The 23581-nt window shown below is 39.8% G+C and overlaps 1 protein-coding gene across 6 annotated transcripts; it reads right to left on the reverse strand.

Moving 5' to 3' along the window:
• Window positions 1-2766: 2766 nt before the first annotated feature.
• On the reverse strand, window positions 2767-22426 carry LOC148126700 (vomeronasal type-2 receptor 26-like). Of its 6 annotated transcripts, none has more exons than XM_087928286.1 (5): window positions 22152-22426; window positions 16277-16445; window positions 14718-14942; window positions 5097-5223; window positions 2767-3908 (listed from the first exon to the last, which is right to left on the reverse strand). In XM_087928286.1, exons 2-5 carry the CDS (start codon window positions 16436-16438, stop codon window positions 3013-3015), a joined length of 1410 nt encoding a protein of 469 aa, XP_087784412.1. In that variant the 5' UTR covers window positions 16439-16445; window positions 22152-22426; the 3' UTR covers window positions 2767-3012. The 6 variants fall into 6 exon arrangements, with proteins under 6 accessions (XP_087784412.1, XP_087784411.1, XP_087784410.1 ...); XM_087928285.1 differs by lacking the exon at window positions 14718-14942 and adding an exon at window positions 7386-7610 and having other exon boundaries at window positions 16277-16568; XM_087928284.1 differs by having other exon boundaries at window positions 16277-16568.
• Between the last annotated feature and the right edge of the window lie 1155 nt (window positions 22427-23581).

Here is a 23581-nt window from a genome sequence, read left to right on the forward strand (position 1 = left end):
AATGCTATTCTTTGTTTTGGGAAGATCAGATCATTTAGATATCTTGGTGATTCCCACATTCCCTGTTTAATTCTGTCTCTGTTGTGGTGAGCCAACCTATTTAGTTCTTGCAACTCCATGTCCTTCATTCTATTGATTACTACTTGCTTTGCTTGGTCAAAGCCCAGGGACATTAAGAATACTGATTATAAACTGTTTACATTCGTTTCAGCTGATAGATTAAAAATATTTTTGAAGAGTTTACTCGTGAATATCCAATTCTATTGTTGCATAAAAGACAAAAGACTTTTATGCAAGGATTATATTGGATGAAAGAGAATATTTACAACAATTTAATGCAAAACAAGCTGAGTTAATCTTCTTTGATGCAGAGAAAGCTTTTGAGAAATTCCATTTAGGGTCTGGAAAGTATGGACTTTGGAGAGAATTGTTTTCAAGGAATTAAATCAATATGTACATCTCAGAATAATGTTTAATGGGTGATCTAATTAATCCATGGGATATGCAGAAGAAATCAAGACAAGGTTGCCCTTTGTCCTCTGTGTTTCCCACACCTTTGGCTCTTGAGGTGTTGACTTGTCATGGCCCAGGGGAAAGGAGGGAAGAAGGGAGGTTCCTTTAGGTTAGTTGCCTAGCAATAGAGTCTAGATTCTGATCAGTGACAATTGTCTGCTGCCACATTCCAAAGAGTGTTGGTCCCTTTTAGAGACTGGGTTCCCTCTCTTCTCTTTGCACATTGAATGCTCAGATCTCTGATGCCAGAAGTGGGGAGGAGAAGGCTTTATCAATTGACCTCCTCATTTCCAATCCTTTCCCCTTCTTCCTCAACACCCAGCAGTGAGGAACTCACCATGGCGGAGGCTGTGCAAAAGCTAGATAGGCTCGTTAAGAAAGTGGAGAAGCTGAAGGCCCTGCAAGTTGTCCATCCTCCAAAGACTAAAATGGCTAAGTGTGTATACACCCAATTTTCTATTTTGGTCCTAGTTAGAGAATGCCTACCAAATAACCTGACACAAGCACATGGACTGACCAAGGGGTTTTGATCAAGGGGTTACCACACCTCAATCCAAGAAAAAGTCTCTTGTCTCTTTAATCAGGGGTCTGCAAGCTGTGGCTCTGGAGCCACGTGCGGCACTTTTAGCCCTCTGCTGCAGCTCCCTGTCAGCTGACCCCACTGCTGGCGAGCCCTTCCCCTCCCCATCACTCCTCACCTGGCCTGAGCAGGTAAGGCCCAGTGGCGGGGGATGGAGACTCACTCCATATTCCAGAGCAGGAGGTGACTGGATGGGAGCTAGAGATGTTGAGTTGGCCATGGCCACCCAGTCACATCGGTTGGTAAATTATTAGCTCCCAGTGTTTTCTTTTCTGTGGGAAACGGATCCAATGACTCGTTGAGTGTTTAAGGTTGCAGACCCCATCTTAAATTCTTAAGTCAGTTCTCAGAAAGTCCTCTGAAGATTGACAGCTGAGATTGTAGTCAGATCAGCCTGGCTCGGCTTAGGGGCCTCACAGGTGATGGGCCATCTGCTAAAATAAGACCAGGTGATGGCAAACACTTCAACGTAAATCAGGAATCATATAATTGGGAAGTCTGCCTGGCAAGAACAAAAAATCCTTATCCACAGAAGATATGCAGATGTAACTCTTGTAACAATCCTGGCTAATTGGAAAGCTGATAAAAGTAAACGAGTTTGCCATCCTGCATACCTCAGCTAACTCACAGAATGCCCTACAGCATTTTAGATAACTCCTAGGGATTTCATTAGCCAAGATCTAGGAATAAGGACAGTTAGAGACCAATAGAACAAATTGTTCTTCTCCAACTTGACTGGCACTATCTGAAACAAGAACAGCAATTTTGGCAAAACATTCATTTTTACTATTGAAATGCATTCCAATAACGCTAACTGCAATTTGACCAATAGAACAAATTGTAGAATTATTACTAAAATGTTTATTAGATGATATTTCTTATTATCCCACTTTGTCCCACCTTCTCCTTTAGTGAAAATGTATAACCCTTACTCAATCTTTTGTTCTTGGCTCTTGGCATTTTGACCAGGAGCCCTTTTCCTTGGAGTACTCCAATAAAAAGCAATCAGAAAACTTGCATCTCGTGTCTGGCATCTATCATTGGTTTTGGCACCAGGCTCAGACCCGAATTGGGGACAACACAGGTATCCTACCATAAAAAGAAGAAGCAGGAAGGATGAAAGAGGGAAGGGGAGGAAGGACAGGGAAAGGGCAATAAAGCCGTGTGTGTAAGTGATAAGAAATTGGGAGTGTGGAATGACAGGTGACAAGGACCAGAGCAGACGGATCCTGTTTGTACCTGCATCCCATGGTAGGGCACCCTGAGGAATATGCAGATTACCCCTCAAAAATCTCAGATTACTCAAAACATCTGGTCAAGCTCTGGTATGCTGAAAACAGACCGGTCACTAGAGAAGGGAGGGGCTGGGGAAAAGCTACATCTTCTTTTTGTATCCCGAAGACCAGCTGGGAGGTGCATGCATGTGCAGTGAAGTAAGTTTGCCTGGGGCTCGCATGCCTGCACAAATGGCTCTGCTTGCCACCTGTGGCAGATGAGCCATAGGTTCGCCACCATGGCTTTAGAGTCTCAATTTGCCTACTAAACAGTCCCATTCATCTGGAAGCTGATTTCACCCACACTATTGTGACTAAACAGGTATTGTTATCAGTTTCTTTAGGACTGTAGAGGAATAGAAATAGGAATAGCGTTAGGAATAGGAGGAATACATCCTCTCCATGTGCATCTTGTTCTGTGCCTTCCCTTACTTGTCAATTTTAAACCAATGTCAGTGGTACTATTTATTCTTTTAATCTTTCTTCCTTTTTCTTGATTGTAAACTGCCTAGAGTCATCAAGCCAAGATGGGCAGTATTTAACTTTAATAAACAAATAAACATTAAATGATCAAAACCTGTTAATCAAGCCTACTAAATGACATTTTTGAAAAGAATAATAGATTTGTAAAAGTCATTTTTAATTTTATTTTGACATCAAATATTCTTTGGTATTCAGATCTGGTCTAAAAATGATAATGTAACATTTGGGGCTGAAGATGCAGACCAGCAGGCCAGCACTGGATGCTAAAATAGAAAAGACCTGCACAGCCACCATGTATTTCCCTTTGGTGCTCAGATAGGCTGGCACAAAGGACACCCAGACACTGCAGAAGACCAGCATGCTGAAGGAGATCAGCTTGGCTTCATTGAAGGCCCCAGGGAGATTCCTGGCCAGGAAAGCCACGGTGAAGCAGACAGCAGAGAGTAAGCCCATGTACCCGAGGGCAACATAAAACATGGAGACAGAACCTTGATTGCATTGTAGGATGATCTCTTTAGGTTGAGAATGCATGTCAGAGTCAGGGAATGGGGGGAAAGTTCCCAACCAGATGCTGCAGATGATAACTTGGAGGCCAGAACAAGAAAGGACAATGGAGTTGGCCAATTTCTTCCCCAGCCATCTCTGCACTTTATTCCCTGGTTTTGTGGCCAAGAAGGCTAACACCACCGTGATCGTTTTGGCCAAGATTGAAGAAATGGCAATTGAAAATATAATGCTGAAGGCTGTTTGTCGGAGGAGGCAGGTCACTCTCCTTGGCCGACCCATGAATAGGAAGGAAGTCAAGATGGAAAGCAGGACAGAGATCAGGAGAATGTAGGAGAGGTCCCGGTTGTTGGCTTTGACCACTGGTGTTTCCAGAAATTTAATGAAGATCCACAAGCCAAAGCCTGTCATTAAAGAGAGGAATAAGGCAATGGCAGTCAGGATAATCCCCAGATTTTCCTTATAAGAAAGATAGCTTTGCATCTTGGGATTACAGTGAACTCGACTGATGTTTGGATGTTGGTCTTCTGGACATTGGGTACATTTTTCTGCATCTGAAAAAGAGCAAGAGTAGGATCTCCCTTTAACATGTCCTTTAATAAAATGCATCCAGCTCTATTCTGATTTGCTAAGTTAGTTCATGTGTGGGTGCTTTAATCTGGCTTGTGATCATAGCAAGAAGTAGAGAATGGAAGATGCACAAGAGAGATTTCATTAGTGTCTGGAAGCAGCCAAGATAGTTTTGTGACTCTTGGGTTGTGAGGAAATTGGAAACTCTAATTGTGGCTGCCCATAAAAATGGTTCCCACCAAAGAGGGATCTTGGGACAATCTGATCAATCCTCTTCCAAAGATCCAATCAAGGTTCAAACAATATACACTGGAATCAGAAAAAGAAACTCACTATACAGAGCAATAAAACATGGAAACATGGAAGATGTGAGGTAAAAGATGAAGAACAAGAGATATCGTCTGTCTCATAGTATTCAACCCTTACTTATCCTGTATCTTTATTCATAATTTGTAACCCAGTTTACTTGACCAGAATACCAGATTAACCTCCAAGATAATATATCAGTGAAATACCACGCATGCATCACCACAAAATCTAAAGAACCATAAAGCCTACAAACTTGAAATTTGGCATGAATGTTCTCCTTGGTTTCCAGGTGCTCACTAGGAAAGGATTTTTCAAAATGACCATCAAAGCATTAGTATTTCCTATATTATTATTAACACGCTCTGATGCTAAGGATCTCTATTCTCTCTCACCACCTGAAAAGAAATCTGTTCCAAATGCAAAACACAAGCAGAGGAGAGGAGTTTCAGTTTCAGTTTCAAAGCACCAAGAGCTTTAGTACAGAACAGTTGAGCTAAGCCATGCCCAGGCTTCTTGCTGTCTCCTTCTTGCTCTCACATCAAATACTATTTCAATTTCCAAACAGCCCTCAACTCTCTCACACACTGACAGGACACTAGCCAGATGAATAACATTGGATGCTGGTAGGCAGAGGCAGAGTTTCTTCCCCTTATTTTCCTCCCCAAAAGCTAAGCCTGAGCACCTAGTTTGTAGCAAAGTACAGGTATTGAGCTAGTGTCTTATAAATCAGTATGAAATAAATGCATCTTTGATCAAGATTCAAAGGGATGAGTCCCACTGGCCAAGTCTTCAAAAATGCATGCTCATGGAAAATGTCAGGGTCATTGTTCTCCCCCCAAATACTTTCTCCTGCCATCACCTACCTTCCATGGTGGAGATGGTTCCTTCTGCACATGGATGACAGTTGTAACAGCAGATGGGCTTCCCTTCCTGAGCCACCTTCATAAATCCAGGCGGGCAGCTTTCTACACATCTGGAAGGAGGCAGGGGCTGAGCAGTGAGAAGAAAAGAAATAACATCCAAAACATGATTTATTGTATTTCTTTAAAAGGTAAAAAGAAAAGTTGGGGATCTCCAAGGCTTAGCTGTGCTCAATTTGAAGTCTTAAAAAAAAAAAACCTTGGAGCGCATCCAACTGATTTGGCTATTTGGCTGCTTGTTGCCTATTTATCCTCCTTTCTATCAATTCTCACACACAATTTTTACAGAATACAGAAAAACAGAGTTGGAAGGTACTTTGGAGGTCTTCTAGTCCAGACATGATTCATGTTGCCCAATGATTAAAATCTTGCTTCCTCGCAGATAACTGATAGACACTTAACTGGAATCATTAAGGATATTTTTCTCAGACCCCTGAACATGTAACCAATGCATAGGTTACCTCTCAGAGAACTGAGGTGACATTCCTGCCCCAACTCTGCAATCCTCTTGGTAAGACCTTCAGAAAGGATAGAATAAAGTCTTTTCCCCACCTTGTTTAGCATTTCCATCTTTGCAGTAGCATTCGGCTTGATCACCAACTTGAAATCCAAGGATCCCTGCCTTTCTAGACTCCCGACAGTCACTTTGCTAACAGACATATTGGAGAAAATCATCCAGTTCACAATGTCCAGGTCTGCTACCAGCAATCCATTCTCATTCAAATATACCCCATCAATACAATTATTATAAAACTGAGAGGTTTGAAGGAAACGATGAAGCTGGAATGGAAGAGAAAATGAGCAATCTTACATAGAATCAGAAAGTTCTCTGGAAAGCCGTCTACATTTGAGCTGGAATGAAGGATCCGTACTGAGGAATATAGAATAAAACTCTTGTTAAAAGGAAGCAAAATGAAAAGGATGGTGAACAGAGGCCACCTCTTCCCTTTCATAATTGTCACTGCAGAGTTGCAAAACCAATGGATGAGCTGATGATGTGAAATTAAAAACTCTGAAGGAAATGGATATGCACAAGCATTCTGAAGGAGTTTTGCCAGTGAAGCCAAAATTAAATCAAAGCTCCCACACAGAAACAATCCTGTTAACAATTGGTCAATGGGCAGACAGGAGGAGAAAATGTTTTGCTCACTTTGGGGATGACAATGTGGCCTTTGCTCTACTAGCAGGTTGTGCTTATGAACCTCTGCAGTTGAGGTGATAAATGCACCACTTGGCATGGAGAAGAGAAGAGTGGGAAGGGACCTTGGAGGTCTTCTAGTCCAACCCCCTGTTTAGGCAGGAAGCTCTATAACATTTCAGACAAATGGTTATCCAATCTCTTCCTAAAAACTTCCAGTGTTGGAGCATTTACAATTTCTGGAGGCAAGTTATTCCACTGATTAATTGTTCTAATTGTCAGGAAATTTCTCCTTAGTTCTAAGTTGCTTCTCTCCTTGATTAGTTTCCACCCATTGCTTTTTGTCCTGTTCTCAAGTGCTTAGGAGAATAGCTTGACTCCCTCTTCTTTGTGGCAACCCCTGAGAAATTGGAACACTGCTATCAGGTCATCCCTTTCTTTTTGTCATACTAGACATACACAATTCTAGCAACCGTTTTTTAAATGCTATTTATCTTGTTATTTAATGTAACAGTCTTCAATGTTGCTCCTTCTAAACTTCGCATTCTGACCAAGCTTCAGCATGCTTAGGTAATCTCCAAGTGGACTCAACGACTCTCTGAAATAATGCAAATGACTAGCTATATGTAAAGAATAGAAATCCTTCCATTCCCATCATCCAGTCAGAGTTGAAGAAGCTTCTTGGAGAAGAAGCTAAACATCTTCAAAGAAAAACAAGAAAGTCCAGTTGCCCCTTGAAAAAGCACCCTTGGTACTTTGAGACAAGTTTTTGGCTGCTTAATATGCACATCACACTTTCTTAGACTATGTGTGTGGGGCACAGAAATGCTCCTGCTTGTAAAGAAAAGAGTCCAAGAATAAAGAGGTGGAGGCCAAACAATAGATTTACCAAGAAGCTATTAAAAATGAATCTTTTAATTACAAAGGAAATAAGCAGGGTGAAACAAATGCAAAAGGGAGAACAATAGAAATTTAAATTTAAATTTTATTTTCAAAATAAGTTATTACCAGCCATCAGAATCATTACACAGTTCCTACAATTATGAAAATGATTCTCAGCTGCCTTGGAGAGATGTGCGATAGAGAAGAAATACCTGCCATGGTTTCAGCATTTGATTTTTCACATTTGGACCCCCTTTATAAGTTGTCCTCCTGGATCTGGATAAATAAGCAGCATTGACGGCCCTTGCCACAGCCCAGATTGTGTTGAAAATGAAATAGCTGTCCAGAGCCAGGATCGGATCCATCTCCTCTTTCCTCAGAGCCTCCAGTTCTTCTCTCTCCCTGCACCGTCTCCAGACTTTCACCGAAAAGGCATCCTTAGTGTAAGAACTTTATGTGCGGTTCGAGGTACTTTATGTGCGGTTCGACTTCCGGTGGCAGGACAGGGACGTCCAGAGGTGGAGAAGCCCAGCTGGGGCTTTCGAACACCTCTTCTCGCATTTGGAGGGATCCCCAGTGGATACACGAAACCCGTAGAGCTTCGTGTCAGAATAGAGGACCCCGGGTTGCTGTTTGGGGAAGGCAACTCCCCAGCAACGAAGGAAGAGCCTCTGAGACCAGCGCGATTGAGCCAGCTGCCAGCTAATGGCGGCTCCAAAGTCCGGTCTGCCACTGAACTGATGAAGCAAAAGTGACAGTCTGAAGGGTCTGAGCGGAAAAGGGCAGAAGGATTACAAAGCCGTGAGAGTGATCGGTCCGATTCTCCCTGTTTCATTGTGAGTAACAGGGGGAAGCTGGAGACAAGCGGCTAGAAAAGCAGTTTGAAAAGTGAATGGGGATAAACGCGTTTAGAGTGGCTCGACACTCAGAGTGAAAGTGTGGATTGGAGCGTTGCTGAGGAGAGAAAAGGCGGTGGGAATTTAAGAAACTCGGAAGTGGATTGCCATCCAGGATCAGTGCTTGAGAACGCTGGAAGCCTAGGAGAGGATTTTGGTTTTTGGCTGTGAAGGAGGGCAGAGCGAGAGGTGGAGAGCCGGAAAACGTCGCACTGACTTTTATATGCAAGATCCTTTCCTCTTAGCATTATTGTCTACAAAAACTGATTTTTAAAGTGATTAATCTGAGGTGGATACCCAAAGTGACGGTGGATTGACGGTTGCTGGCAGAGGGGGAGAAGAGGAGGGAAGAAAAAGGAGGAGACAGACGGAAGCCTGGCCAAGACTGATCGCTGATCAGCAATTAGTCAGCACTTCCTCCCCCTGTTTCCTTGGTGCGCCCAGGAGGAGAGACTAAAAGACTAAATGCCAGCCCTAACTCAGACTTGTTTTTCTATGGAACTAATCCTACAGATACGTGCTTAGTGATTTCCTAAAATTGGAAAGACCCCTTTCCTCTGGCACTCTTTCTCTCTCTCCCTTTCTCTCTGGTCTTTCTTTTTTTTTTTTATAATAGTTAAAAATACAAGGATAAAGTATAAAGTATAAAGCCAAACTGCTTGTTACAGGTATTAGGGTTTACAGATTAGACTCTCTTGGATATATAAAAATCTTAAGGATTGTTAATAGGGTTGTCTCAGATAGAATGGAATCTTAAATATTTATATATACTATAGGACAAAAGTATATATAGAGTGAGAAATTCTAGAGTTGGTTGTATGCTTTAAACAAGTATGATTTACTAGGGGTAAAATACAATTAACTCTGGTATTTGAATTTAATATAGAGAATAATACATAATACATAATATTTGATTTCATTCTATTGTATAGCACCTATTGTATAGTATTGTATAGTAACTGATAACACTCTATTGAATTGGAATTTAATTTGCCTGAATGATAGATTGGGCCAAAGAAAGAGAGCTAAAAGTATCTGGGGTGTAAGCATAGCAAATAGATTTGTAATCACACTTAAAGGGCTATTACATCGAATGGTGATTTGGGATAATATTCTTAACATTGTCCAATTGCAAAAAACAAATCTTAGCAGAGATGACTTCCACAACAACCACGGCCCTGAAAACAGGAAGGAAGAACAATCAGACCTTGTTGACAACTCTGGCATCTGCCTCCCCAACAACGCAGAAAACTATAGAAGAGACCTTGAAAGGAGAAAAACAACCACTGTTACGAATGCCAACTTACAAGTGACATTATTATCCCTGCAAGAATCAATGCAAGAATCGATGTCTAGAATGCAGGAGATTATGATTAGGAATCATAATGAGACCAGAGCAGATATTAGCGAACTGCAGGAAGAAATGGGTAAATTAAAAGAGGAGATGAGAGCAGATATACAGAGAGTTGAAGATAGGGTTGGGACAATGCAATTGGTCATGGAAAGAACTGAATTAAAAATAAAAGAAATAGAGAACAGGACGGAACAAGTGGAGAGGAACCTAGAAAGGACTGAGGAAGATTTCAAAAATGTTAATAAAGAAATGGAAGATTCCTTGGTCCAACTTGAGATGGACAGAGCAGCTGCATACTTAAGGTTCCAAAATGTGGAGGAATCCAAAAATGAAGAATTAGAACAATTAATGGCAGGTTTGTTGGCTGAACTAGTAGAAAAAGAGAAAGATGAATTACTCAAGGAATTTGATGAAATCTATAGGGTGAATACCAGCTATGCAAGGCGTCACAATTGCCCAAGGGAGATCCATATCCGTTTTTCAAGAAGATGCATGAGAGACCTAATATATAGAAAGGCCAGAGATGAGAGAATATTATATAAGGGCAAAGAGATTATAATTCTTAAGCAGATTCCAAGTAAAGTGAGGGCCATGAGGCAAGAATATAAATTTTTAGCTAATTACTTAAATAAAAACGAAATCTCATTTAAATGGCTAATCCCAGAAGGGATGCTAATATCGTGGAAGGGAAGAAAAATTAAAATAGACTCAATTGAACAAGCACAAAACTTCCTAGAACAGCTAACAACCACGGAGGATCAACTCACTAGGGAGAAAATCCAAAGAAATATGCAGGAGGATCGTAACCGCCATAGTAACAAAGAAGAAGGATTTGTCCAAATTCAAGGGAAAGACAACTTACATCGAGAAAGAGAAGAAACAACTCCATATCAACCACAAGAAGAGAGCCGTAGAATTACGAGACAAAAGCGAGGCAGACTTAAGTAATGGACGAAGGAAAGAAAATTCTTTCCATTAATATAAACGCCTAAATTCAAGAGCTAAAAGGAAAAGGACTCTAACCAAACTAATAAAACAAAATGTTGATATAATTTGCATACAAGAAACACACGTTAGGAAAAGTGAGGAGAAATTCCTAGAGTGTCCGAAACTGGGAAAATTATTTACAGCACCAGCAGATAAACACAAAAAGAAAGGCATCGCAATCTATGTGAGAGATGACTTAAAAGCGGAGTTAATCTGGGCGGACCCTGAAGGAAGAACGCTGGTAGTACAAATCTCGATTAATGGCATTACACTCTTACTGGTAGTAATCTATGCCCCAAATGATGATCAAGGTAAATTTTTTAAACATCTCCATCAAAAATAACAGAATTCAAAATGGTAATATTATTCTGATTGGCGATTTTAACTCTATTGCTGACTACCGGAAGGATCATAGTAATAGGAGTAAGAACAAAAAGGGAATAGAGAATTTTCTAAGCCATGTAAGGATATGTTGAATGAAATGAATTTGGTAGATATCTGGAGAAAATTAAATCCCAAAAAGAACAGTTTACTTATTATTCTAACCCGCACAAAATTTGGACAAGAATAGATATGGCTTGGATAAACGGTGAATTGATTAATGAAATCAAAGATAGCTAAATCTTACCAAATGACTGGGCTGACCACAATCCAATTCAAATAACCTGGAGAGGTAGAGGAAAACCAAAGAAAAGATGGACTTTTAACACTCATTTAACAAAAGAAGAAGAATATATTAATAAACTGAAAGAAGAACTGAACTTCTTCTTAAAGGAAAATAATAATGATCTAACTTCAAACAAAATATATGGGACACATTTAAGGCATTTATAAGAGGAATAACAATCTCTTACAATGCTATGAGAAATAAAAGAAAGTATGCCCAACAAAGTAATCTACAACAAGAAATTAAAGATTTAGAAATCCAATTACAAAAGAACCCCAAAAACCAAAGAATACAGAACCAGTTAATAACAACTAAACACAAATTAAATTTACTGGAACAAGAAAATTGGAGATTAGTCTGAAAATGACTAAACAAATCTACTTTGAGCATGCAAACAAACCAGGGAGATGGTTAGCCCACAAACTTAAGAAAACGAAAGAAAAAGATTGATACACCAATTAATGGATGAGGGGGCAATATGCAGGAGGAGATAGAGAAGAAAAAGAGATTACTTTTAATTACTTCGAGAAATTATACAAAAAAGAAGAAGTCTCTGAGGATAAAATAATGAAATACCTGGAGGAAGCGAATGATAAAGCAATTGGAGAGGAAGAGATAGAATTATTAAATCAAAAATAACATGGTCCGAACTGAAGTCAGCAATAGAGAAGCAAAGTAACAATAAAGCACCTGGACCGGATGGGATACCGGTAGAACTTTACAAAATTATCATAGAACAAATTGGACCACTGATGCTGGATGTTTTTAATGAGGTACTCTTAGCAGCCAAGATGCCGGACTCGTGGAGGGGAGCCTTAATTTCGCTGATCCCGAAGGAGGACCTAGACCACAGACTTATTAATAATTATAGACCAATTTCGCTCCTGAATGCAGATTACAAATTATTCTCTTCTATAATAGCTAATAGATTAAAACAGGTTTTAAACACTTATATCCATGAAGATCAAAATGGATTTCTCCCATTTCGACAAATTAAGAATAATTTAAGAACAGTGATAGACATTTCAGAATACTATGAAGCCCACCCGAAAAACAATTTGCATTTATGTTCTTGGATGCTGAAAAAGCATTCGACAATTTAAATTGGCATTTCTTAATTCAAAAATATATAATATGAATCTTGGCACCAGATTTGAAAATGTCATCACAACAATTTACCACACTCAACAGGCAAACATTCTAATAAATGGGAACAAACTGGCCCGATAAAAATAGAAAAGGGGTAAGACAGGGTTGCCCTCTCTCCCCTCTGCTTTTCATATTCGCCCTAGAATCTCTTCTGACGTACATTAGGCAAAATTTGAGAATTAGAGGTCTGAGGATCAAATCAGAAGAATATAAACTACAGGCTTTCGCTGATGATTTGGTTTTTTTCTGGAGGAGCCTATAGAAAAAGGACACAACTTATTAGAAGAACTAGAACGATTTGGAGAAGTCATGGATTTAAAATAAACAGGGGAAAAACAAAATTAATGACTAAAAATTTAACAGGAGACCAGAATAAAAAGCTAGAGACAACAATGGGAATACAGGTGACAAAAAAAATTAAATACTTAGGAATTTGGCTAACTCCACAAAGTAAATCGTTAAAAGAAAATAATTATGACAAACTTCTTCAACAATCTAAGAAAGACTTGGATTTCTGGAGCAAGTTACAACTTTCCTTATTGGGCAGGATTGCTTTGATTAAGATGAATATTCTGCCAAAATTTCTATATTTATTCCAGACAATTCCAATCAAACTAAATAAAAATTTTTTATGGAACTAAACAAGATAACATTGAATTTCATTTGGCAGGGAAAAAAGCTAGGATTAACGTAAAAGCCCTACAAGATTTGAAAAGCAGAGGAGGGTTAGCCTTGCCAAACTGGGAAATATACCATACGGCAGCCACCTTACTATGGATAAAGGATTGGGTAAACCTAACCAACAAAAGAACACTAGTATTAGAAGGCCACGATATGCAGAAAGGATGGCATGCCTTTCTGTGGGAATCAGGGAAACCCAGGCAATCATATTTCCATAGGCATCTTATTAGGGACGCTTTATTAACTAATTGGAAAAAGTACGTAAAAAACTTTATCTAAAAATACCGATTTGGCTGTCTCCAATGGAAGCGATAGTACACCCTAATAATTTGGATATAACCAAAATGATTAAGTATGAAAATTTATTAGACCTACAAGGAAAGTTAAAAACACGACAAGAATTACAAGAACGAGGATTTATAATTGATCAGTGGGTGTACCTTCAAATTCATAGTAAATACAAACAAGACATTAAAGAATTTGGAATCTACAATAAATTACAGACTCTAGACAAAATTCTATTAGGACCAAGTAAAAAAAAATATCTAAATTTTACAAATATTTATTAGAAACAGAACTGGAACAAGAAATTGTCAAGGGAAATATGATTGCGTGGAGCAGAAATGTGGGTCGGAGCATTACCCTAGCAGAATGGGAAAAGGTCTGGAACAGGAACATTAAGATCACGAAATCAGCAGCTTATAAAGAAAACTTATATAAAATGTTTTATAGATGGCACCTGCCTCCTTCGAGATTGGCCAAGATGCACCCCAACACGAGCCCCAAGTGTTGGAAATGTCAAAACATAGAAGGTACCTTCTTCCACATGTGGTGGTCATGCAAGGAAACCCAGAAGTATTGGCAAAAAATTAGGCACTGGCTAGAGGAAATAACCATGGAACAGATTGAGTACAAACCGAGTCCTTCCTTCTAGGAATTTTTGATAAACGAATATCCAAAAATCAAAGTATATTACAATCCATATCTTAACCGCGCCAGACTGGCATTTGCCCAGTGCTGGAAACTACCTTCCATCCCCACTGAACTTATGGTCATTCAGAAAATTTTACAATGTGCAGAAATGGACAATCTAACCCAAGCATTAAAAATAAAGAATCTTCAATTTATTCTAGCAATTGGAATCCTTTGTATATTTGGCTTAATCAAAGATAGTTCACCGCTAAGAAGACTAAGGCCACGATAGCTTTGAAGAAGAAAAGACCTTACTGACAGTCACAAAATATGGTTTTATTATAATTGTCTTTCCTACCTTTGTTTTCCCCACTTTTCCCCCTTCTCTTCCCTTTCCTCTTTCCTCTCTCAAACTTTCCTTTCTTTCCCTCTGGCTTACGCCAAGACTGGTGCGTCTCTTTGTTGTATATAATTTATAGCTGTGTTGTTGTCTTTTTTTAAAAAAAAGTAAAATTAATAAAGTTTATTTAAAAAAAGAAAAAAAAAGAAAAAGCACCCTTGGTACTTTGAGACAAGTTTTTGGCTGCTTAATATGCACATCACACTTTCTTAGACTATGTGTGCGGGGCACAGAAATGCTCCTGCTTGTAAAGAAAAGAGTCCAAGAACAAAGAGGTGGAGGCCGAACAATAGATTTACCAAGAAGCTATTAAAAATGAATCTTTTAATTACAAAGGAAATAAGCAGGGTGAAACAAATGCAAAAAGGAGAACAATAGAAATTTTAATTTTATTTTCAAAATAAGTTATTACTAGCCATCAGAATCATTACACAGTTTCTACAATTATGAAAATGATTCTCAGCTGCCTTGGAGAGATGTGCGATAGAGAAGAAATACCTGCCATGGTTTCAGCATTTGATTTTTCACATTTGGACCCCCTTTATATGTTGTCCTCCTGGATCTGGATAAATAAGCAGCATTGACGGCCCTTGCCACAGCCCAGATTGTGTTGTAAATGAAATAGCTGTCCAGAGCCAGGATCGGATCCATCTCTTCTTTCCTCAGAACCTCCAGTTCTTCTCTCTCCCTGCACCGTCTCCAGACTTTCACCGAAAAGGCATCCTTAGTGTAAGAACACAGGAAAGAGTTTTTTGCAAGGACTTCCATGGTGGAATCCAACAACAGATATCCATCATACTTTATGATTTGATTTTTCTTCATAAGAAAGGAAAAGATACTATGGATGCCTTGAGTGGGAAAGTAATCGCCTGCCCAGTAAATACTGGACATGAAGTCCCAACGGGTTGTGGTGATCAGGAGTTTTCCTCTAAGAGGTTCAGTAAGACGTTCAAATATATGATCCATAATTACAAACCCTATATTGAATGTATTCATGTCTGCGCCATAAAAAAAGACCTTCACCTTTCTCCAATTTTGGTATAGATATATGTCTATGAATACTTTTTGAAGATCTGGGGGAAAGGTTTGTGATAAAACTGGGCAAATGCCATTCTTTATCAGCATGGAAGACAGTGTCTTCATGAACCTTTGTCCGTTCTCAGTGTCTGGAGCAAGGAGACCCACCAAGGTCCATCTGAAATGGAGGACTAACTTCACCATCCCTGGGTTCTGGATTCCTTCGGCAGGGAGCATTGGGTAGAAGAAAGGAACCTGAGTTTTATCACTCAGAATCTGGGAGATAAAACTATAACTGATCTAAAAAGGAAAGGAAAGTTTATTTTATTGGAGACAGATAAAACCAAAAATCTAGACCTAATGGAGGAATTGTCCACTCCATGCAATAAAGGAACTTTTGTAGGAATTCCCTGGTCATTTTGATTTTACATTGCTTCTCTTCTCGCTTCAGTGTAGCAATTTGTTCTTGCAAATGGCCAGTAGACATGCAAAATCTGTATTAAGAATGCCATGCAGGGGATATATGTCTGCTCAGATTCTTGTCTCCCATTCGATAGAACGTTCATCCTTACTTTATACAATTCCAATATTAGAAAGGGACATGGTGGCTCAGTGGCTAAGGCACTGAGCTTGTCGATCAGAAAAGTTGGCAGTTCGGTGGTTCAAATCCCTAGCACCACGTAACAGAGTCAGCTTCTGTTACTTGTCCCAGCTTCTGCCAACCTAGCATGTAGAAAGCATGTAAGAATGCAAGGAGAAAAATAGGGACCACTTTGGTGGGGAGGTAACAGCATTCCATGCACCTTCAGCATTTAGTTATGCTGGTCACATGACCATGGATATGTCTTTGGACAGTGCTGGCTCTTTGGCTTTGTAACGGAGATGAGCACCACCCCCTAGGGGCCAGAAATGACTAGAATGTATGTGCGAAGGGAAATATTACCTTTTATACTAGAACTTTGCTCTTTTTTTGGAATAGAAGATGTAAAAGAGCCTGGATGTTGCATGACTAAAAATACATCTTTTCAGCTAAGACACACCTGTGGGATTTTGTGGGTGCTTAATAGTGTTGAAATCTGGATGGAGATGTCGGTATCAGCCTCTTCAAGAATGGCTACTGTGTTTCTCTGCCTTCCACAGCTGTAGTTGGGGACATTGGCCTCCCCCTCCGAAAGCAGGTCCAGCAAAGCCTCTGAAGTCATTTGTGCACTGAAATAATTGTCATAGATGTTATAACCCAGGGTGACATTGGACAAAATATTGGGACTCTGGTTGATTTCTTGGATAGCGATAAGGAAGGACAGCAATTTCCAGTGCTCTCTTGCTCCTCTCCTGAAAGTATGAATACATTGCAACAAAATCAGTGGAAAGCATATTGTTTTGGAACAATAATATTTTAATCCACCCAAGACTGAGACTTTTGAGAGCATTTCATTATATATTTGAATGGATTGTTTCCAAAAAATGCCTCTAGTATTTAAATGGGAGTCTTTCAACATATTTTATTTTAAGATGATGAATGCTTCGTGTCTGAAGTAATCTAGTTATTATTAACTTTGACTTATTTTTCTTTGATATTTAATAAAAAATAATGTAGAATAAAAGTTGAATTCTAACAAGAAAAGAAAAGGAAGGAATAAAAATATATTTTTGCATTTATTATATACCAAATCCCTCTTTTCTAATTCATTGTTCAGAGATCCCAACTGAGTTTCACACATGTATGGAAAATCAGTTGTGACCTGGGATTCTTCCTTTTACTTAGTGAATTCTGGATCAGAATAAAAATTACTACAGTTATTTCTCTGTATTACTGCAGAGTTAAATACAACAGTCTTGCATTTTTGTATCTGTGTTGACCCCTTGAATGGAGCAAAGAAGGAGCAGAAGAGAAGAACAATTTTCTCTTCTCCATCCACAGTCCAGCTGTGTTCAGAGGATATGAAGAAAAATGGATTTTGTTTTTCAAAGTCCAGAAAAGGAAAAGATCTCTTCTGATGATTTATTTGTGAATTTCAGACCAGGCACATCAGCTGCAGAGTGGAAAATGGTTCCCCAAGGACAAAACGAGACAGAAAGACAGAAAAGTTCACAGATCAAAGGGACCATTCATTGTAAGGGAGGAGGCTGAAACTTTAGAAGTCAGAGAGGAATAGAGTGTCTCTCATGCAATGCAGGAAATTTGACTTACATAAATAATACAGTTAAAGGAAATGTATTGAAGCTTAGGTATTCAAAGTCAGCCTTTGTTGCAGAGCCTATGCCACCAATGAGAAATTCTCCTGGCTTATAATGGTTTCCTGTGTCCAGCTCATCCTTCCTCAGAGTCTGGGAACATTTGGCTTTGAGCCCCGACAAGACTGCCTGGGGCAGCAGAAGCAGCAACACAACTTGTGTTCCCGAGAGCATCTCTAGCCTTGCATCTGTTCTGAAGAAACAATGATGTGAAGAGGTGGTGGAAATCAAAACCTTCTTCCTTCAGGGGTTTCTTAACCCAGACTCAAGCCAAGGCTTCACATCTGAAGGGCAGAAGAACAAATGCAGTACCCGCCTGCCTTTGAAACCTCCTCAGGTCTTCTCCTTCTCCAGAGACATTTCTGTTCCTCCCAAGATGTCCCAATGAAAAGATATTCACCAACAAGGTTTTGATGAGATATCAAATTGAAAACATGTCATGGCTTGGGTACATCAAAATTTTCAAAGTTTTAGGTTAGCTCAAAAACACCTGAATCAATCTTTGGATATGGCATGAAGGAGAGACCAACCTCTAAACTCTGGGGTCAACAGGCGGCCAGGGTGAAGGTGAGGCCACAACAGGGGGTCAAAATGGCAAAAAGAATATGGAACTTTTCATGGGTGGGATTCTGCCAATTCGGACCAGTTCAGGTGAACCTCTAGCTCCAAAGATCAGCTGGGAGTGAACTGGTTCGCTCTGATGATCATGTGGGCCCACATGCCCATTCCTGCACTGTACTGTGGCTAATCTTTTCCATGTCACATGTCCGAAAGTGCGTGTGCTTTTTCCTCCTTTTTGTGGTACTGGACAAGGGCAGTTTCAGGTAGCATCATGCCTGCAGGCTTTGTCACTCCTGACTGAGAATGGAAGTGATAGAAGCAAGCAGATTCCTTGTTGGTCAGGTTTTATACAAACCCAAACAAGAATGGAGAGCACATCTATTGAGGTCAATTTTATACCTGAAACTTCACACATCTCCTAGAGACGTTATGGCGAACCTATGGCATGCGTGTCACAGGTGGCACGCAGAGCCATTTGTGCTGGAATGCAAGCCTTAGGCAAACTTATCTCCCTGTGCATGTGTGCACCTCACAGCTGATTTTTGGCCTGTTTGAGGCCTTTTTCGGCCTCCTAGAGCTTTGAGGAAAGCCTCGTGCTGCCCGAAAAATAGACCCTTTTCATCACTTCCACTATTTCCATAAATACCAGAAATGACAAAATGGGCCTATTTTTCAGGCTGCGAAGGCTGCAGAGGCTTTCATCAAGCCTCTGAGAGGCTGAAAAAAGCCTCAAATGGACCAAAAATCAGTTTAGAGGCACAGTGCAGGTAAGGGTGTGATGGCGGGAGGGATGTGAATGCATGCACAGGGGTCAAGCGGGGGTTTACATTGCCTTCTGGGTTCTGGCACAGGAGCCCAAAAAGGTTAGCCACCACTGTTCTAGAATCATCCAACCATTATTGTTGAAATACAGTCAGAACTGCCTCAAGCCCCAACTCACATACAAAATGGAAGGGCAAAAGCTCCAGGGGTGGGATGCTGCAGTATAACAACTAGTTCGGAGATTGTGCCCTTCACGCACGCACATGAACAGCAATGCAAAAATCCTTACCTGCTATGTTACTTCGGGGGAATAACACAGCTGAGGAGCGGTAATCTGCTCTTCCGCGCTGATCAGCTGGGATGATAAAGTGTCAAGCCTGAAACTGACACATGTGTAGCCATTTTAGTTAGGCTTAGTATGTATTCTTTTTCTTACTTTCTCTGTGGCAGTCATGGGGGAAGGGTTTCGGGCTTGCCACATTCCTAATTGGGGAGGAGTGGCGATAGACACAGTTGATTTGGCTAGGTAGTTTCTTCCCATGGGAAAATGAGCTATCCGTGCTTGGGCCTCTTGAGGTGGAGATTTATGACACCAAGCAATGTTGAATTACTTCTATTGGAGAATGACTTTTGGGGGTTGTTTCTAACTTCCGATATTGTGTGGTAATTCCAGGTTGAGTCAGGTCCAGAATTACCACGGACTTTGCCAATTTGATGCTTTCCTAAATAAAAGAAATTGTCTTGGAAGATGGACTTTGTTTTTTTCTCTTTAAATGGATTTCATCACTTGGAAACCTGACATTTTTCCAGATCTCATTAAAAACCATAATCCCAGAGAGGGGCTGTTATTCAGGGTCCTGAGCCCTGGCTATTTACCTGGGTAAAGATAAAGACTCAGGGAAGATGGCAGAAGGATGAGATGCAGGGGCACCGGGGCCTGAGTGCAAACTCTGTGAGGGGCCTTGTGTTAAGTTGCTGGTTGAGAAGCAAGCCTCCCAATGAATTCCCCAGGAAACCATCAGAATAAGAGCAATCATGGCAGATATTGCATGCCAGCTAGGGTCCTTTCTGAAATCCCCGAGTGAATGGTCTGGAAGCACAAATATTCAATGGATGGAAAGATACCTGCTTGGCCAAACAATCCTTCCTTACCCGCTCATCAATCGGTCATTAACTACAGCCAGGGAGTCTCAAGCCACATTCTTAGAATGGAGAAGTGTATTACAGAATCCACATCAGAGAAGGAGATGAATGGAAGACTGCTTTCAACATCCCGTTAGGCAGTTTTCAGTTCAGGGTAATGCCATTTGGACTACAAGGAGCCTCAGGATCTTCATGCAGCTCATAAATGAAGTCTTACATCAACATCTGTATAAAGGGGTCCTGGTCTACTTAGATGACATTCTTATTTACAAGGAAACTCTAGAAGAACACTTCAAGTTAGTGAGAAAATTATTTAAGAGACTGTTAGATGCAAAGCTGAAGCTTTCCAAATCCAAATTCCATAAAGAGTCATTGGATTATCTTGACTACTGCATTTCAAATCAGGGGATAGAAATGGATCCAGCTAAAATGAAAGCTGTCCTGGATTGGCAACCCCCAAAGAATAGCAAACAGCTGCAAAGCTTCCTGGGATTTGCAAACTTCTACCGGCAATTTATCCCCTCATTTGCAGAGATTGCATTATCAATAACAGAACTATTGAAAACCGAGAGTGGGGGAGCAACTAAGGCAAAACCCAGACAACCCTTTAAATGGACTCTAGAATGCTAAAAAGCTTTTGAATTGTTAAAAAGGCATTTCGCACAGGAACCCTTTCTAAAACACCCTGACCCAGCTTTGCCTTTTTATAATGCAAGCACATGCTAGCGACGTAGCAGTGGCAGCAGTTCTAGTCCAGAAAAATGATAATGGAAATCTGCAATCCTGTGAACATACGTCCAAAAAACTCACAGACACTGAAAAAGGTGGGTTGTATGGGAAAAAGAAGCTTATGCAATTCGTTGGGCTTTACAAACTTGGAGACAATTTTTAGAGGACAGTAACATTCAGTTCAAAGTGTGGACAGATCATAAAAACTTAGAAGTTCTAAAACGCCCAGGAAGTTCTCTCCTAAACAAGTTAGTTGGGTTCAGTACTTCAAAAAGTTCAATTTCCAATTGAAGTACCTCCCAGGGGGGAAAATCTACTAGCAGACATGCTGTCTAGGAAGCCCCAATTTGACAATAAGCAAGAAGAAATATTTCACCCAATCATTCCACCGTCCTCTCAAGAGACAGTACAAGTAATCAAAAAGGCACAAGCCCAACTCCCCAAAATCAAAGACAGATTAGAAATGACCAGGAAGTTGAAAAATGAATTAACAACAGATACTTGGTATCAAGAAAATAAGGGTTTATTAACTATGCGGGAGGGTGTAGCATGGAAGGGTTCTAAACTATATGTCCCTAAAACTTTACATTTCATGCACTTCAAAAAAGTCATGACTCAAAACAAGCAGGACATTTTGGGTATTTAAAAACCCTACACATGCTCAGACACCAGTTTTGGTGGCCAAAAATGAAGCAAGACATTGAAGATTATGTAAAGAGTTGTGCCACTTGTGCCACAAGGAAAACCAGACCAGGAAAACCTCCAGGATTATTACAGTCTGTAGAACAGCCATCCTGGCCTTAGGAGGAGATAGGGATGGATTTTATAGTAGATTTACCTGACAGTTGGGGGCACACAGTAATTTAGACTGTAGTGGGAACTTTCCAAACAAGCTCATTTTGTTGCATGCCCAGGACTACCATCAGCTAGGAAATGATCCAAAATGTTTGTGAATCATATGTATAAATTACATGGAGTGCCTCGCAGAATCATTTCTGATAGAGGGGTTCAGTTTACTGCAGAATCCTGGAGGGAATTTATAAAAGCAATTGGATCCTCTCAAGGTCTAAGCTTAGGATTTTACACAAAAACTAATGGATTGTGTGAGAAAATGAATCAAATTATTGGACAATATTTAAGATGTTATGTAAATTATCAACCAACCAACTGGGCTGATTTGCTGCTGTTTGCTGAGGTTGCTTATAATAATGCTGTACATAGTAGTACTGGGTTAACCCCTTTCCAAATTAAAACTGGGATGGAGTTAGTTCCCATGCCTGAACTGCTGAGGGGACCCTCCCCCCACCATCCATGTCAGTAACTGGATGGACGCAATTAAGGAGTCTTGGGAAAACACAAAAAAAGCTTTGAATAAGGCATCACAAATCCAAAAGATACAAGCTGACAAACACCATTCCCAGCAGCTACAATTTAAAGTAGGGGATAAAGTTGATTTGTCAATTAAATATTTGAAGTTACACTTACCTTCTAGGAAATTAAGTCCAAAATTCATAGGGCCTTTTCAGATAATTAAAGTAATAAACCCAATAACTGTGAAACTTAATCACCTTAGGTTATTGGGGAAAGTATGTCCGGTGTTTCATAGTAGTTTATTAAAGCCGTTGGTTGATTGTTCATTGAGGCCAGCAGAACGTGTAGCTCTGAAGTCTTTGTTCATTGCAGGGCATGAACAATATGAAGTTAAGAAAAATTTGGATTCTAGGATTTTCAGGGGGAAGTTACAATATTCAATTTATTGGAAAGGCTGTCCAATTTCACAAGCGACTTGGGTAAATAACTGGAAAGTAAATGTTGCTAGATTGTTGGGGAAATTCCATGAAAAATATCCACACAAGCCTAAACTGAATTCTGTGAGTGTCAGAGAAGGTTAAAATGTGCATTGTATGATTGTGTTTAACCTAATTTCAATCTTTGTGTATTTTATGTTGTTGCAGGGGTTTCTTTTCAAATGAGGGAGGGCCCTCATTTGAAGCCCGAAATGTCAAGCCCAAAATTGACATATGTGTAGCCATTTTCATTAAGCTTAGTATATATTCTTTTTCTTCCTTTCTCTGTGGCAGTCATGGGGGGAAGGGTTTTGGGGTTGCCACATTCCTAACGGGGGAGGAGTGGAGACATTCTGTTGTTATCTAAGATTTACGCTGTGCTTATACTTTGATATCTTTATTTACTGTAAATAACAAAGGCAACCAGTAAGAAGACTTTGTAATTGGATATTCTTTGGACTGTTAAACGTATATGACCTGGACCATTTATTGGACTGTGCTATTTCTTAAAGTAAACTTTAACTCAAATCGGTGTAGCTGTGTGTGACTGAATAATTATGCGTAACTATTCTCATAAATGTGCAAATCCTTGCTACTCAAGAGTTATTCTATATATATCATAGCAGATATTATGGAGGAAATTGATTGCTCTTAAAATGGAACTCAGATTCTTGGCCGGCCAAATCTCTTTTAACAAGCACTCATTTCAGATTGCAGTTTTGGGCCCAATGGAGGCATGTGAAAAAGGATCAATATTTATCGAGAGGTAAGGTTTCATATTTGCTCCATTTTATTCAGTCTAGGCATTAATTGCATACCAGGACAAATGAAGGATCTTGAAGTACACACACCTAAAGATCTATACAACTAATGTAATACAGCTTTTATTCTGACAATATGATATTATTGACATAATCTCAAATTGAGTTGCACAGTTTGTTGAGAAAAGTTGGTTCTTAATGTCATAATAATTCTGTATTTTGCAAGGTAACCTTTTGTTGGCTGAGCTTGGTTGTTTTCTTGCTGACATTTTATTACTAAACTAGGTAACATCATCAATGTTGGAAGAGAATGGGATTGCTCTTATATTCTATATAATCTGATGTTCTGGTGACTTAGCCCATCAGT

Source organism: Pseudonaja textilis, chromosome 2, assembly GCF_049901715.1.
Source record: "Pseudonaja textilis isolate UNSWEBS1 chromosome 2, rPseTex1.2, whole genome shotgun sequence".
NCBI lineage: Eukaryota > Metazoa > Chordata > Lepidosauria > Squamata > Elapidae > Pseudonaja > Pseudonaja textilis.

Excerpts from the sequence above, each read along its gene's own strand:
- LOC148126700 (XM_087928286.1), bottom strand. The coding sequence starts at position 16,438 with ATGACTTCAGAGGCTTTGCTGGACCTGCTTTCGGAGGGGGAGGCCAAT. Across the intron at positions 14,943-16,276 it reads GCACCCACAAAATCCCACAG|GATGCCTTTTCGGTGAAAGT; the intron begins GTGTGTCTTAGC and ends TCTTACACTAAG. Across the intron at positions 5,224-14,717 it reads AAATGCTGAAACCATGGCAG|CCCCTGCCTCCTTCCAGATG; the intron begins GTATTTCTTCTC and ends CTCACTGCTCAG.